This window comes from Eublepharis macularius, chromosome 6, assembly GCF_028583425.1.
Source record: "Eublepharis macularius isolate TG4126 chromosome 6, MPM_Emac_v1.0, whole genome shotgun sequence".
NCBI lineage: Eukaryota > Metazoa > Chordata > Lepidosauria > Squamata > Eublepharidae > Eublepharis > Eublepharis macularius.
Window position 1 is genome coordinate 38,372,014 of NC_072795.1, and position 16,206 is coordinate 38,388,219.

Genomic DNA, 16,206 nt, shown 5'->3' on the forward strand with positions numbered 1-16,206 from the left:
CTGGGCCTGGTTAGGCTGTCTCTGGAAAGTACAGTCACTGGGCAGTTCCCAGAGAGATAGGTAAGAGATGGACCTGAAGCACGCAGGTGCAGCTGAGATCAGAGCTTCAAAGCCAAGCTGGGAGGGAGGGCTTGCACTTTCATTCCAGCTTATTAGTGCAAGGAACCCTGAGCGAGAGCTAGTTGCTGTAATTGTGAGTATGTCTCAGCTGCAGGGGAGCATGGTCACAAGACCTAACAATGCCTTTATTGGTTAGTCAGGATCAGGCCATGCTGAAGCAGCCTGGATACATCAAGGGTCTTTCTTCTAGTGCAGGTCGTGCTTTTGTTCAGATTGCTTGCATGCCATTCTGTGCTTTTGAATCTGACTGCTAGGCTAGGTGTCAATCCAGGACTCTTGTGCTGGGATTTTGGACTTGGGAGTTCAACTTGGACCTTTGTGCTTCTAGTCTGACAAGGTAACATCTGTGTCAGAGGACCAAAGTGTGTATTGTATTTTAGAATATTTATACCGTTGTGTTATTTTGTTTCCTGTTTTGCCCAACTTCTAGGTTTGTAATTTCCCATACTCTTCTAATAAAGCTTATTAATTATACTACTGTGGTGTTTTGTGAGGGGTTGGGGCTTCAGTCCAGGCCTATTCAGCTATTCAGCCTATTACCACCAAGTAATTGTTTTGTGGAATGCAAGACTGACCTTGTTTAATACCTGGTAGGGCTGGAGACTTGCTTCCTTACAGTCTCAGCTGAGGGTTAGTTCAGAGGTACTGTTGGTGGCTCCTGTTATCCAGGGACTTGAGGATCCCCCCCCCCGCCCCTATTGACCACCACTCTGGCCTTCTTGTGGGACAAGCCTTCTGTTTCCAGTTGTGGCCAATAAAAAGGCTTTGAGGACTTCTAAGAAAGGTACAAACATGAGAGCTTTTTCCTGCTGTTGTCTCCAGCTTTCGCCATTGTGAAAATCACTTCTTCTGTATGCACAAGTGTGATTTAACTATAATGGCTAATATCTGTTTATAGCTTTTTCCTCCACAAATTTAGCTATTCCTTTTTAAAATCCACATGAACCTGTGGACAACACCATAAATTGCAGTAATTAATTTTATAAATAAATTACATATTAAATTGAATCCAGTTCAAGACTAAATTGTTGTTCCTGAGCTGCCCTGGCGCCCAAACAATGCTATTTGGTGATAAGTTCGCAGGAACATTTACTTCTTTCTACTCTCCCTGCCCCTTTCGAACTTTATGAAATGCCCCCTCCTGCAGCCTGAATTGGTGCCCTCTGTTCTGCTGCATGTGTAAACTGTGAGGACAGGAAACCCAGCAAGAGTAGCTCCAGTCCTCAAATCTAGCTCTGTCTGTTATGCTTTGAGGGAGAAGTTTCCTAGCTCTAATGGTGACTTCGAAACACCCTGGTTGGCTTGCATGCATCTTGAGGGTTATTAGGAAGCAATATCCAAATGGACTCCGGCTACAAAAGAGAATCCCTCAAAAAGGGGATTCTTCTCATTCCAGGAAGTATTGGAAGTATCAAGGAAGAACATATAAATATTCCAGTCAGTTCTTTAAATAAAGAATGCACGTTTGTAAAATGATGTTCAGCAAGGTCTCAACTTGTAAACTTACCTCTTCATAAAGAGGTCCCCAGTCATTGAGATACTGTATCCCCTCTAAAGGCTTTTAATATGGAGCTGTAAAAAATAAGCTGCTTGGTTTATCCCTCCAATAATGTGTTGTGTCTTGCTAAATTGCATTTTTCTTTCTGTTCAAAATGCTGAGGGCAATTTCTAGCTTTGTGGGTTTCTGTGCTGCTTGTCAGCTGGATTTTTTTGCTTGTAGTGGTATTTGTCTCATTTGCTCCCGTCCTTTTTTTTTTTTTTTGCTATGCCTTCCTATTTCTATTGAGACAAAGGAATAGTCACATCTGGTTATGATTCCTAATCAGCTAATTGGGAGCTTTAAAAGGCAGATTGGGTTTTAAACCTTAGCTATACATTTTAATTGTCTAATCAGTTTAAAAGTTGGACAGGTAAAGGTCTAGATTTTCTTGTAATATTTTCATGTATTGTGTTGCTCTTTGTAACAAGCCTTTGGCTCCATCAAATGGGGATATGTATATTGCTTCCTTTGCAGTGATAACAGGCTTTGAAACTTGCAACAGATATGACATCAAGAACACTTTGGGGCAATGGGTGTATTTTGCAGCTGAAGAAAATGATGACTTTACTGTAAACTGTTATGGCCCATCACGGCCATTCACCATCAAGCTCTTTGACAGTGCGGGCCAAGCAGTCGTAGAAGTGACAAGAAATTTTCAGTGTACCTGTTGTTGCTGTCCTTGCATTTGTTGCTTGCAAGAGGTAAACTGTTTTTCTATCCTTGCGCTGATGTTTTTTTATTTCCTCCTTACATGTTTTTCTAATGCTCAGGACTTTTGAGATATTTTCTTATGACATTTCATAGAAGTTTTGTTTGCTAGTCAAGGTTCCTTTACATTTTGATTCATATTGTTTCTATTACTTGAGTATTTTTTTCCTGTGAGAATTCTCCTGGTTGGTACGAATTACTCAATATTCTGTGTTGCATCCCGTCCATCTGTGCAAGAAGACTTCTTTTGGTGCAAGAGCTTTGCTGGCATAAGAGAGACAGGATGGAACATCATTTCACCCATTTACATCATCTTTCTAGATCCACTCATCTTGCAGTCTTTTTATCCACAAGAATCCCCCGGCCCTCCTTCTTGCCTTTTCAGCCTCACAGCTGGATGCTGGGGGTAGGAAGGAAACATCTGCATGTCATTTGCATTATGTAGAGGCCAACAGTCATTTATAAGCTTTGCATATCTTTTCTGATGGGAGGCTCTGCTTGCAGTATCAAGCACTACACCAACACAGAAGGGGGTAACAAGCTTCAAACAAGTACAACAACAAACCGGAAAAAGCACGCCCCAGACGGAAAAAATTTCAACCAAGAACAGTGGTGAAAAGTGTAAATACAATATTTCATCAAAGTTATACGTTACTATACAAAAAAAAATTTTTAATACAACATCCTGAGGACACACAAAATCAAAACAGTATACATATATATCAACAGAGTCCAAAGGAAACCAAGGCAGTATTGCTGAGAAGATAGTTCGTCCAATTCTGATCAATAGACTTCCCAAGTACGTGCAATAAGATGGAGTACACTGTGCATCCAGGGGCAAACACCCATAAAACTGCTGCAAGGATTAGCTTGAGCTGCTGCGAGAGGAAGGCAACGAGCATCAGCCGGCCAAAAAATTCCTTTTTCTCGTTTCAGACCTGAGGGTCCTTCTTCAGGCCACCATATCTAAAAATTAATATCAAACGAGGTTATCCCCGCTATGCACATTTAGGGAGCCCCAACAATTCCATTATTACTTACATTACAAAATCAAATGAACAATTCATTTTCCAACAAGTCATATCCGTGTGTGTCAGGGTGGGAAGGGTGTGTCACACAACATAATTTATACCTAATTGAAAAGAACAATCAATTTAAAGGTACAAGTACATGATTAAAGCCGATCATTTTTAAAAGTACAGATACGTAATCATATACCAATGCTTAGAATACAAACAATCTGATTGTTTGTATTCTAAGCCGATTCTTTATGGACTTAAAACAAATTTGCATTGATTTTCTCATTACTAAATTGCATTGATTATTTTGCATTGTCTTGTATTGAGTATTTCATTTGAGGATTTAGATTGGATCTTGAAGTTTAGTGTACATACTCCTAGGAGATCACCCTTCCAGCTATTTAGATATATCTCTTAGGGCAGCCTCCCCTGTTGGCTCAGCCTCCAGGTGGTGGCTGGAGATCTCCCAGAGATACAACTGATCTCCAGGTGATAAAGATCAGTTCCCCTGGAGAAAATGGCTGCTTTGGAGATGGTTAAAGAAAAACAGTACAAGACTCCTGAAAAAGGATTTTATATAAAAGCCAGTATGGCAGGTGACCATCCCTGCAGGCCTGGGCACAGTAGTGACGACCCTAGCAGACCTAACAGCCACGATATACCCTGATATCATCACTATCATGAAGAAGTCCATGGACAGGCTGTGCAAGCGTGCCACTCTGACCCCCAAGAAAGACAAGGCTGCCATCGTTAATTAAACACCACTCCTTTGAAGGGGCAGAAATGGAGTACAGATCTGTGGACTCAGTTGTGCAAATGGATGATGCAGTCCATTACCCTGTGGAGTTCCTCAACATGCTCAACCCTCCTGGCTTCCAAGCCCACAAGCTTCTCCTCACAGTGGGGGCTCCAAAATGGGGGGAAACCACCAATGAGGTCCTTCAATAGAAAAAGAGGTCCTTCAGTATAAAGAGGTCCTTCAGTAGAAAAAAAGTTGGTGCGTATTTTTCACTGTATTTATTGCACTACACTCTTTTCCTTTAAAATTCTCTTCAATAAGTGTTACATTTCAAAATTCACTTCATCAATTTTTGGCATCAACATGCTCCATTTTATTCAAACACTCCTGTAAAGCGCGGGTATTATGCTATTATACTACAAAACCAACTTTAAAAAAACCCACAAACAAAAAAACATTACATACCCATAAATATTATAACGGGATTTAAAGTAGTTAAATACCATAGCGAAGCACGGGCATCAAGCTAGTCTATATATATATAAACACAAATCTCCTGACTGACTCATCAATGCCCAGCCCAAACCCCTGGACCCAGAAATGTAAAATTTGGGGAGAACGTTCCTTTCATGATGTAAACACCCACTAAGAAGGGATTTTAAGAAATTTGCCCCCTAAGGAGGTAAAAAGGAGTAAAATGTGTTTTCCCAAAGGGATACAGCTTCCCTGTGTGGCTGGCAGGCTGCTGCCTGCTTGTGTCCCCGCCCACTGCCAGCTCGGCCACTCTTCCAATTGGGCCAGCCTTTCAAGGACATTTGCATATGCGTCCTGATTGGTCCTCACCCCCCCACACACACACATTCTAAACAGTATGCGTTTGCTATTGGGAGACATTGAATGGGTCCTGAGGTAAAATGCACCTCCCAGTCTTCCCCTAAAAGTTCACTAGGGTTGCCAACTCAAAAAAACAACACAAACCCAAAAATGCTACATACTCATAAGTATTATAACTGGATTTAAAGTAGTTAAATACTGTAGTGAAGCACGGGTATCAAGATAGTACAAGATAAACACAGTGACTATCCATAACAGCAATAATTGCTGATAATACATCATCCCAATTATTAGAGTGTGTATCTACATAAGTTCTGAGCATCTGTACCAAGGCAGCACTGAATCTCAGTCATGCCATTTGTAGAAGAGAGGTGTTTGATGCCATGCTTTCCCCACAATTGTTCCATGAGGGACGACAGGAAGTTTGTCCCTCTGTCAGAAACTATTTAGTTTAAATGAAACTAAATATATGCAAGATGGCAGTTTTTCAGTCTTTTATTCATAATCTGTCTACTGAGCCGAGGGATGGGGGATACAGCAGGCCCTTTGTCAAGAAGTCAAGGCTTTCAATAGGTATGATTATTGTAAATAAGTTTTATCAAGGTCAGTGTGACTTACACTCAAGAAAAAATGTATAGCATATTTTTGTTGGTTTTGAAGTGCCTTCTAGTAATGGCAGTCATACAGGCACAAGATCCCCACAAGTTCATGGATGTTCAGAACATCGAAATGTTCTAGGAACTGAGGTGACATGAAGAACATTCATAAGAAAACTTCCATTTGTACAAAAAGTGTTTGACTATTAAGGTCACAGGTGCATGACTATCTTCTGTGTTGCTTATTCATGATGTCATTTTCAAATTGTTCCTCATAATCCACTTCTCAAAGGCTTCATTAACATAAATCATGATATTTTTAGCACTGGCTGCTAGCAGTTTGCCTTCTTAGCCTTATCTCTTCCATTTATGTTAATGCAGAACACTTTTCTTATGAGCCCTTTAAGTCCTTTTTCCAGTCTGCTTGCACTATAAAAATTGTAAGAATACGCTTCATCTTAATTGTGCTTTATTTTTTTCTTGAAGCTTGAGGTTCAGGCCCCACCAGGCACAGTCATTGGCTATGTGAAACAGAAGTGGCACCCTTGTCTGCCTAAATTTATTATCCAGAATGAGGCCCGCGAGGATATGCTTAAAATTGTTGCACCTTGTGTGCCATGCCGCTGTTGTGAGGATATTCATTTTGAGGTAAGTACATTCTTCTGTTGTTGTTTCTCAGCTAGTCATTTTCTCTGAATGTTGTTACCGTGGGTGGCCTCTACAAACAAATGTTAGATATTCTGTGTGAATGGGCCTAGACTCCCATACAGGATCCAGGTTTCACACAAAGTAGTTAAGCATATGAAAGAAACATATCATTGCCATCTCTTGTGCTTATCCTAGGAAATACTGCCGGCTCAGATTTTAACACCTAAATAATGAAACATACTCAGTTTAGACCACAAATGGCAGGCTTCAGGTTTGGAAGAAGAGCTGTGATCTGGATATATTAGAAAAATAGTGATAGCTTACTTCAGTGGAATAAAGAATAATATCAAACCCCTAAATAGTACAAAATACTAAATACACAAAATTTAAATACAAAATTTAAATACAAACAATTTGAAACATCTGTTTAAAGAGTTCAAAGTGGTTCTCAGCAGAGGAGAAAGGCACTACAAAGGGAAAGAAGGAAGAAAACAGAGAGATTGTATGACCCATCCTGTCTGGGGGTTCATTTCGAGAGCTTCCACTGTGTTCTTAGGAGCCAGTGATCCAGACGGCATCTAAGAACTACACAAACTGGGATGGGTTGGAAAGTTTGCTAGGGCCCAGAACAGGGAACCCAGTAAGCAAGTTCAGGTAAAAATGGAAAGGGGTGGGGGCAGGGAATCAGGCAGCTGCATATGGAAGCTACCACACAAGACAGGACTGATTACTGCAAATGAGCTAAAACTCAGGTTACACAATAGAGCAAATTTTGATAGTGACCATAAATTGGAGGTGATCACAGCTTCAGATATAGGGGCTAAAGTATAAGAGACCCGTGCTTGGGTAGGCACTGAGAGTAGCAGGTGAGCTCATAGACAAGCTTTCTGATTGGATGGGGATGTGGTAACAGGAGTTCTTGTGGCTTGGGAAAACATCACTACATTTTCTTGGCAGACTTTTTGTCACAGGGTAGTTTGCCATTGCCTTCCCCAGTCATCTACACTTTACCCCCAGAGAACTGGGTACTCATTTTACTGACCTCAGAAGGATGGAAGGCTGAATCAACCTTGAGCTGGCTACTTGAACCCAGCTTCCACCAGGATCAAACTCAAGTCATGAGCAGAGCTTGGGCTGCAGTACTGCAGCTTACCACTCTATGCCACGGGGCAGTTAGTATATATTATGACTATAAAGTAGTCACACCCTAAAACCCCTAAATCTCTCAGATTTGGGTTGCATGAGGCTGTCTTATCTTTCTGAAAGTGCTTTGGTGAGAATCTTAGAAATTGTATTTTATCTGTTAAATTTAAGATAGGATAAGAGATGAAATATGCTTTTCTGTTTCTGGTTTCATTGAAATATGCTAGTTGTTTTTGTATCATTGTGATTCATTTATATTTAATAATTTAAAGAGTGATTAGATTGATTTTTCATACAAATCTTAAAAAGTAACGAATGATTTTTGGTTGGGATACAAGGTTTTCACTAAGCATCTGTAATAAATAAACTGGCTATTGAAGAGAGTCGTCATCTTAGTACCTGTGGTTTAGTAGTTAACGCAGACCGACAAAGAGACTCCCAGTCTGTCTTTTTAAAAAGTGCTTTCTCTGGGGACAGGGCGAGGGGTGAATATTAATTCTTGTCAGAGGATTCAGGCTTACCATCCATTCTCAGATGGGACTTGGTTTGTATGGCTTCACTAGTAACATAATAAGTGTTTATCAGTCTCTTATGATCAAATCTTGTTGTTATTTGGTATCTTCTCTTGTGTGTGTGTTATTTTAACTTGCAAACAAGTCCTCCTGTTCCACATTGGTGTATTCTGTGTGGGTTTAGATTAACAAATAGTATTCTCATTGCCTTTTTCATGCATTTGATGAAGTAGGCTTTTAGCTTACAAAAGCTTCTACAAGATATTTGTTGGTTTTCTGAGGTGTCACCAAAGTTTCTTTGTTATTCTTGCTTGAGAATCATGAATGACCTTCTGAAAATGCAAAATTATCCAAAGCCATTCACATTACTGCATTTGCCGTTGTAGTTATCTCCTCCCCCCACCCCAAAAGGAGGAAACCCTTCAAACAAAAAGAGTGAAATACAAACCAGAGTTCATGACGAACCATGCCGGTTCATGGTTCATGGTTCGCGAACCAGCGATTCGTTGGAGCTCATTTTTGACAACCCGCAACAAACCACTATGATTTTAAGGGCGGTTCATTTGGTTTGTATTTCAGTTCGTCACTGCAGACAGCCTGACACCAATCAATCTGTTCCCTAGACAATGGGGGAATGGACTTCTGCAGACCTTCTGCAGCCCTGAGAACACCAATGTCAGCCCTCCAAAGCTTGATAGACAGCTCTGGCTGCTAAACAGAGAGCTCCCATTCTGCTCTATGGTAGCAGAAGGAGTAAATAACCCCCAGCTCTCAGGCGAGTGGTTTCAGTTTCGGACAGGCAGTCAGGGAGGAACTGCTGTTGGATTTTCAGTCACAGAGGGAGGTATTTGAAGCTGGTGCTTGATATTTTGGTGCTTCAGGGCTCTGAAGCACCTGCTTCTGTTCTACAGCCACACTCAGGGATTAAGCCTAGTGGGGTACTCATCTGAGGAGTCTTTTATTATTACTCTGAGCACCTCTCCCAGTGCCATCCTCAGGGGTGAAGCCTAATGGGTTCCTGTGAGGACTCACAGAATACTTTTATATATTATACTTATTAACAGTATCATTATTATTTAGAGCACCTTTCCCAAATGGAAAGGTGTCTGGGTGGATCAGGGCTCTGGACCACTTTCTGTCCTTTGCAAGTGCAAATGCACCCCTCCAAGGGGAATTTTAACCTCCTTCCTCGTGGGTCCTCCCGTCCCCTAGTCCACCAGTGCCTGCTGCCCCTTGGCTGCATCCCAGCAGAGGGTCTCGGCTGTCCATAGCTGGGTTCATTCCAGAGAATCTGATCCCCTGCTTTGGGAATTCCTTGCCACTAGACCATCCAGGGTCTCAATATCCCAACCGCATGCTGATGCAGCCACCCACATTACCCCCACACCCCATCCCCTATTTAACCTCCTCTTCATGAGTCCCCTCAAGAATCGCCCACCCTGTTGCGGAGATAGATTCTGCTGGTGGAAGGCTTCCCACTTGGTCACCCTGTTGGGGAGATGAACTCTGGTCGCTGCAGCTCTTACCCAGGACTCTATTTTTCCATCCCCTCCAAGAACATTCTTTCCTCTCAAAGAAATGTTTTGTCTTTTCTTTCCGTTCTTTCAAAGAGCATTTCTCCTCAAAGACTACATCTTTCCCCCCCCCCAATAAGGTTTCTGCTCACCCAAGGTCTTCTTCCCCCCAGGATTGAGCTTCCCTCATGGATCTCCTCTGTCCTTTCCTGTACAAGAATATTCCTGTCTCCCCAAAGAACATCTACTCCTTCCCCCCAAGATTAACCTCCTCTCATAGAATGTCTCTGTCCTTTCCTTTAAAAGAATCTTCCTGTCTCCCCAAGAACATCTCCTTGACTGGCCCCTCAAAAAGTACTTCTGTCCCTGTTCCAGAACAGTTTTTCTGCTCCCAGGAACCGTCATTGCACTCTGGGGGCCATCATTCTGTTCTCAGAGGAAGATTCTCTAACTCCATCCCACTTTTTCATTGCAACATTTTGGTGCTGCCATGTATTTAATGGAGTCAATGCAAGACAATTGGCATTCGTGGCTACTATTATATCTAATGGAACTTTCCTGGGGGCACCCACTTTGGGTGTCTATAACTCAGACATCCAAAATCCAATCTTCTCCAGACTTGGAGGGTGGCTGTAGGAGAGCCTGCTGAAGACACTCTGTGAATTCAACATCACTGACTTTCAAGTGGACCATTCTACGGCCTCCAGAAGTGAACCACAGGAACCAAACGAACAGGTTCATGAACCAGTCAAGTTTGTGGTGGTTCGTGGTTTATGGTTCATGAAACACAACAAACCACAAACCACCATTTTCCTGGTGTGTGCCACTTCCATTTTCTGAGCTCTGTATTATGCTGATCCTTGCTATGATGCTATTTCTGTCAAGTATGTAGATGTCAGTGTAACAGAATACATTTGAATCAATAAACATATGTTTGCACTCAGACTTCTTTTCTTGTATGTATTTAAACATCAGGTGAAGGCACTAGATGGGAAGTCTGCAGTTGGACAGATTTCGAGACAGTGGTCTGGCTATGTGAGGGAGGCTTCTACGGACGCTAGCAACTTTGTAATCCAGTTCCCAGTGGATCTTGATATTAAAATGAAAGCAATGATAATTGGGGCCTGTTTCCTGTTTGTAAGTCCAATGCCCAGAATTTGCAGTCTCTTAATCTAACAACATGATGTAATGATTCACTGTGCAGAAGCAGAGGATTGAGGGGACTAGTGTAAAGATCTTCATACAAAACAGCTCCTTTGGTAGCCTGCTGAGGGCCTATGAAGAGTCAAATTGTTCATTTTTCACCAGTGTCTGGAAGAGAACATAAAGGATACTTTTATAGTCTATGGTGCAGAACTGGAACAAACATCACAGGGGTCCCTTGTTAGAGATCAACGCAGACACTTATAGCACTGTCTGAAACAGAATTACACCCTTCTAAGCTCATTGACCTCACTGGACTTTAAAGAGTATAACTCTGTTTAGGAGTCCACTGTTGTAGGCAGAAACTCTGTATATAAGATTTACTTGGCTTGATGTAAATAGCTTCATTTGGAACACAGGAAATGAAACAAAGAATTGGCCATTTCTTGCAGACCTATATAACCCATAAAAACATGTCAGTCTTTCAGACTGTACTATGGTTTGCTCATAAAATATGGGTCGTAAAATATGTAGCAACTGAGTTTTTTTATTATTCGTAAGTCATAAAGAATATGAATGGATTAACCTGGAACAGCCTTGCTAAAGCATGGAGATACAGACACTCAAATAACGAAATTTAGGATTCCTAGATTCCTGTCAGCCCTGACCTTAGAAGCTAAGCAGGGTCATCTTTGGTTAGTACTTGGATGGAAGACCACCTTGGAAGTCCAGGGTAGTTACACAGAGGCAAGCAATGGCAAACTACCTCTGTTCATCTCCTGTGCTGAAAACCCTATGGGATCCCCATAATTTGGCTGCAACTCAATGGCACTTTACGCACATACACATGTTCCTATCAAGCAACTGTTTGTCACGGTCTTGAAGTCAGCTATGGATTTTATCAAATTAAATTCATATTGGCAGCATATCAACTTTATACCAAAGAGTGCAATATGATATTAAACAAAGATCCATTCATAACTGAGGGTATGTAGGAGGCATTTTGAGGACTATAGCATTTGACCCAGCCTCACTTTAGAGGATCACAGTTGTAGTTTAGCCATAGCAACATTAGTCACTGCTTAAGCTGAAGTGGCTTAAACCGTACCATAAGATCAGATCATCTAGCTTTTATTGCTGGAAGATGTTTAGCTAGAAAAATCCAGGAGAGTATGAATGAGTTCTTCAACTGAGTTAAGAAAATTGAGTCTATTGCAGCGTAAATGTAAGGAACTATGTAGGAAACTGACACTTTTTGATTTTTTTGAAAGGCACATTATCAGTTTAGCTACTTCAGAATATACGGTGATGTATTTCCTTGACTTTTATAAGTACTCCACGCATTACATTCTGTATGTCCAGGTCGAGAGGGTGGGGGTTGGGGAAGGGAATGACTTGTTATCTATTTAAAAATTTTATATGCAATATCACTACATTTCTACTATAAAATGATACAGACTTACTGAATTTTGAATCAAGTATTTTAACTATTTTCTTTTTTCGTTTTTACAGGATTTCATGTTTTTTGAACGTGCAGGAAATAAAAATGCAGCAAATAGGAGGAGTTAGGCTGCACGCCGGAGCAGGACACAGGACGCACAGTGGATAAGGACGTTAACTGCTCCCTCCTGTTTGCGTTATGTATACTTCAAAGAAATCCTGCTACCTTTGTGGACATTACACAAAAGCTACTATGAATTCAGCTTGCATGAGAAATTTTAGTTTTATCACTTGCTTAATTCTAAAACAACCAGTGGCTGCAGCCTTCATGACATTTATACCAGGATATTCTCAATAAATAACTCAAGTATTGCAATATATACTGAGTGTTTTAATTGTTCACTATAGTAGGTGAACATGCATCTAGAAAAATTTCAATATAGTTTCATATCTGGGCTGCTGAGTGAAATGTTTAACGTGATTGGGTAGCCTTTTGTTGAAGTGTTAACAGGTCAGGGTCGAAATTCATCAGGTTTTTTTCCATTCTCGTGATTTTCATGGCCATTCTTTTCAGTGGGGAGGGGGAGGGGGACTGCCTGGAGGATCTGGGGCAGCCGTCTTTACAGTAAACAGCATCAAAATCATACAGCGCACAGTCTTCCCTCTAAGGAACTTCTATGTTTCAAGCAGATTGAACAAATGGGGGGGGGTAATTTTACATATGTTAGTTTATCAGGAACATCAGGAAGTACAATGCCAAGACCACGGCAATACAGCCCGGAAAACCCACAACAACCATCGTTCTCTGGCCGTGAAAGCCTTCGACAATATTAACATAGGTACTCTTTCTGGAATAATTGAATGAGATGATTTCAAATATATTATGGTTTCTTTTTTGTATTCTTTAAATATAGTAAATAGAACAACCCAAGAACAACAAGTTAATTGAATCTGTGAACAGTTACATAAACAGCAAGTATAAACAATCTAATACTGCCTGTATAATTGGGATGCTTTCCCTTATACATCAATAAAACTGTTACTTATCATGCTCAAGAAATTGGCTGGTGTTTTCCAACCACTACTTTTTTACTGCAGCAGAGTTCCATTTCAAGTTTCCTTTCAGGAGAATATGTGCTGTTTTTAAAATTAAAAACACAAACATGGAAGAAGATATCTGTGGTACTTCATGGAAGAAAAAGTTTCCTTTGTGAGCTGTTCCCGCTGAGAAAATAGCAGCAGTTGAGAATTACACACATACACTAAAGGCCAAACTGCAAATTCCATTGGGACTGGAGTCCATGACTTGACCTTTCAGCACATTCTTTAACCTTAGAAAGCCTTCTCATTAGACAATTTGGATTAAGACTGTGGTTTTAGGTTGCAGAGGGATTTTTTTCTGGTAGTCACAGGTCTTATCCTTTTCAGAAACCATTTTTGGAACTGTTTGGCATGATGAAAAACTGGATCAAGCAAAATCCTTTATATAACTCTCCTGAAGCTGTTGATCAACCCACAAGAGTAAATTTAGTTTCCTATAGTTAAATGACTATTTTGCTCCATTTTAGAAGAACAAGATCTTCATCACACAATGATTAAAGTTGGAGCAGAAAACTGAAAGGTCTTTCTTATATCTACCCATGATACAAAACACCTCAGTTTATTCCCATTCATAAATCCAGTCTTTTGAAAGCATTATAAGATTTTCAGCTTAGAATGTATTATTTAATTCCATCTGATTTAGATAAATCTATTACATAAAATATTTGTGGAGTGAAATTCCCAGATGGCTTTCTCTTCCTCTTCAGCTGGTTATCCGATATAAATTATCACAAGTTTCATATAGGCTAAAAATACCAGCTGAAACCTTAAAGTCTGTCCAGAGGAGCTAAAAAAGCATATCTGCCTTAGGGTTTCCTTTTTTTACAAAATGCAAGATTTTTTTTAAAAAAGAACAGCTTTTGGCTGAGTGTTGTTTTTATACTGGCACTCTTATTATTGGCGTGATCTTTCCATTATTTATTGCATGTGAAGTTTTATGTTTGGAAAGTGTTTTGAGCTTTTTAAGAAAGACGGTCTAGAAATATATCAAATAAATAAATCTCTGCTTTACAACATATTATAAAGCCGGCAGATAAGTTTGTATTAGTAGCTTATTACTTCCCACATAGAAGCTATTGATGCATTCATTCATCAGTGACAAATAACTCAGAAACCACTAAAAACACAAAAAAATCCCTAGGATTTCCATAACAAATTCTCATGCTTTACCATACCAGTAGGTAGTCTTTAAAGGAGGGTTGTTTTTATTTTTGCCATCAAGTTGCAGCAGACATGCTGCGTAGGTCAGGGTAGCCTTTGTAGTAAAAGTCATACAATATGAGATCCCCCAAGTCAAACACAGACCTCAAGTTATGCGCTGTTGCTTCTAAATTATGGATACAATAATTGGTTGATTGCATGGGAAACAAATAGCTTACATATTTCAAGCAAGTCTCTTCTTCAAGGATAGAATTGATACGGTCACATATTCAATGACTAATGAAGTTACTTATAAAAGAATATAGAGTTAGCCTTCATTCTAAGCATATTGTTCACATGTGTATCAGATAAGCCCCTTTCAAATGACAAAACACATGTTAACAACAACTAGCAGACAATTGGGTAGCACCTGCTAGCTTTATTGAAGACACGAGTAGGGAATGTATCTAAGCATGTGATGTGTGCTGATGAGGAATAACCTTACACGGAGCCTGTTTTATCTTTTTTCTCGCTGAACTCTGGAATGATTTGCCTAGTAGGCCTTAATTTATTTCCTTTATTTATTTATTGTTTACTCCTAGGTTTTCTGACAGCAAAATGAAGCAAGTACAAAGCAGGGAAATGGTCATCTCTTACAGGAAAACACAGAAAGGCGATTCATATAAGGCCACATTTTCTGATTAAAAAAACTAAACTAGGTGAATTAAAATATTGAACATACAAAGTGGACATCAGGGGGTAGTACTGGCCTAGTTTATATCCATATGTAAGATTCTTCAAAATTGTTTGAGCAACTATGCCCATTTCTTCAGTGGCAATGTTATATATGTATGCTGATTAACACTCTAGTTATATGTTTGGACTTACATGATACCAGATATTCTTCTTCCCAGCAAAACAAGAATGCTAAACAGTTCTAAAGCTCTTAAAAATATTTAGAAATATATCCCCATAATTCTAAACTCACACACCAATCAACCCACAACATTTGAAAAAAAAAATTAGGCTCTTAGTGATATGACAGATTTTGACAGCCAAACTGTTTTGATTTTTTAAAAATCCCTGTTTGTTTTCATATTTCCATGTATAAATCAAACTGTTTCTGTTTCACAGTGTTTCTGGTCTTTTTTCATTAAAATTTTAATGCTATCTTTGCACCAGATACGTACAAATGGCATAAATGAAAAAAAAACTGAGATAAAACAGTTAATATGAGATTTATACCTTTTCTCTCCCTCATTCTGGGTTTTAGAAATACAGCTAGTACAATTTTGTCATTTCCTTTTTATTATGCTGTGCACAGGACTTTTTTCTGGGAAAAGAGGTAGTGGAACTCAGTGGATTGCCTTCGGAGAAAATTGTCACATGGCTGGTGGCCCTGTCCCCTGATCTCCAGACGGGGGAGTTTAGATTGCCCTCCGCACCGCTCCAGTGGCGCGGAGGGCAATCTAAACTCCCCTCTGTCTGGAGATCAGGGGGCGGGGCCACCAGCCATGTGACCATTTTCAAGAGGTGCTGGAACTCCATTCCACTGCGTTCCAGCTGAAAAAAAGCCCTGGCTGTGCATATTTAAGGATATTGCAATCTCAGTGCTGAGGTGAAGCTCAAAAACTATGTATGCCGTCCGCAATCTAAAAAGATATATTTATTCACACACACCCCACACACAATGGGTTGAGAGTTTAATAATCCTCAATCCAAAAACTTAGAGCAGTTATGCCTATAATTTTGGCTGCTGAATCGAAACTATTTTTTAACTGATAGTGCTTTGAGATGAAAAAAAAATAGATGTTTGCAAGTCTGTATCATTGCAGAAACATTTCTGAATTTTCAGAATTTCATATAACTTTCTAGTATCTGTTTTGGGTAGAAATTGGTGGTTTATTTCTATAATGGACAAACTAATTCAACATAAAGTCTCAAGATACATCAGTGACTTTCATCTGTGAAGTCCAAGTGCTGCTCCTGGAGGGGGGTGCATTTTGGTT

The 16,206-nt window shown here is 40.0% G+C and overlaps 1 protein-coding gene across 5 annotated transcripts in view; it reads left to right on the forward strand.

The window, feature by feature from the left end:
* Positions 1–13,005, forward strand: part of LOC129332006 (phospholipid scramblase 2-like) — a 31,049-nt gene extending 18,044 nt beyond the window's left edge. For 4 of the 5 annotated variants that reach the window (XM_054982753.1, XM_054982752.1, XM_054982751.1 and 1 more), the window contains 4 exons: positions 2,135–2,361; positions 6,043–6,204; positions 10,349–10,510; positions 12,029–13,005. In XM_054982753.1, the coding sequence (XP_054838728.1) occupies positions 2,135–2,361; positions 6,043–6,204; positions 10,349–10,510; positions 12,029–12,085 (608 nt within the window). In that variant the 3' untranslated portion in view covers positions 12,086–13,005. The remainder of the gene's footprint in view (positions 1–2,134; positions 2,362–6,042; positions 6,205–10,348; positions 10,511–12,028) is intronic. The other variant, XM_054982754.1, reaches the window with a different exon arrangement.
* Positions 13,006–16,206: the final 3,201 nt, after the last annotated feature.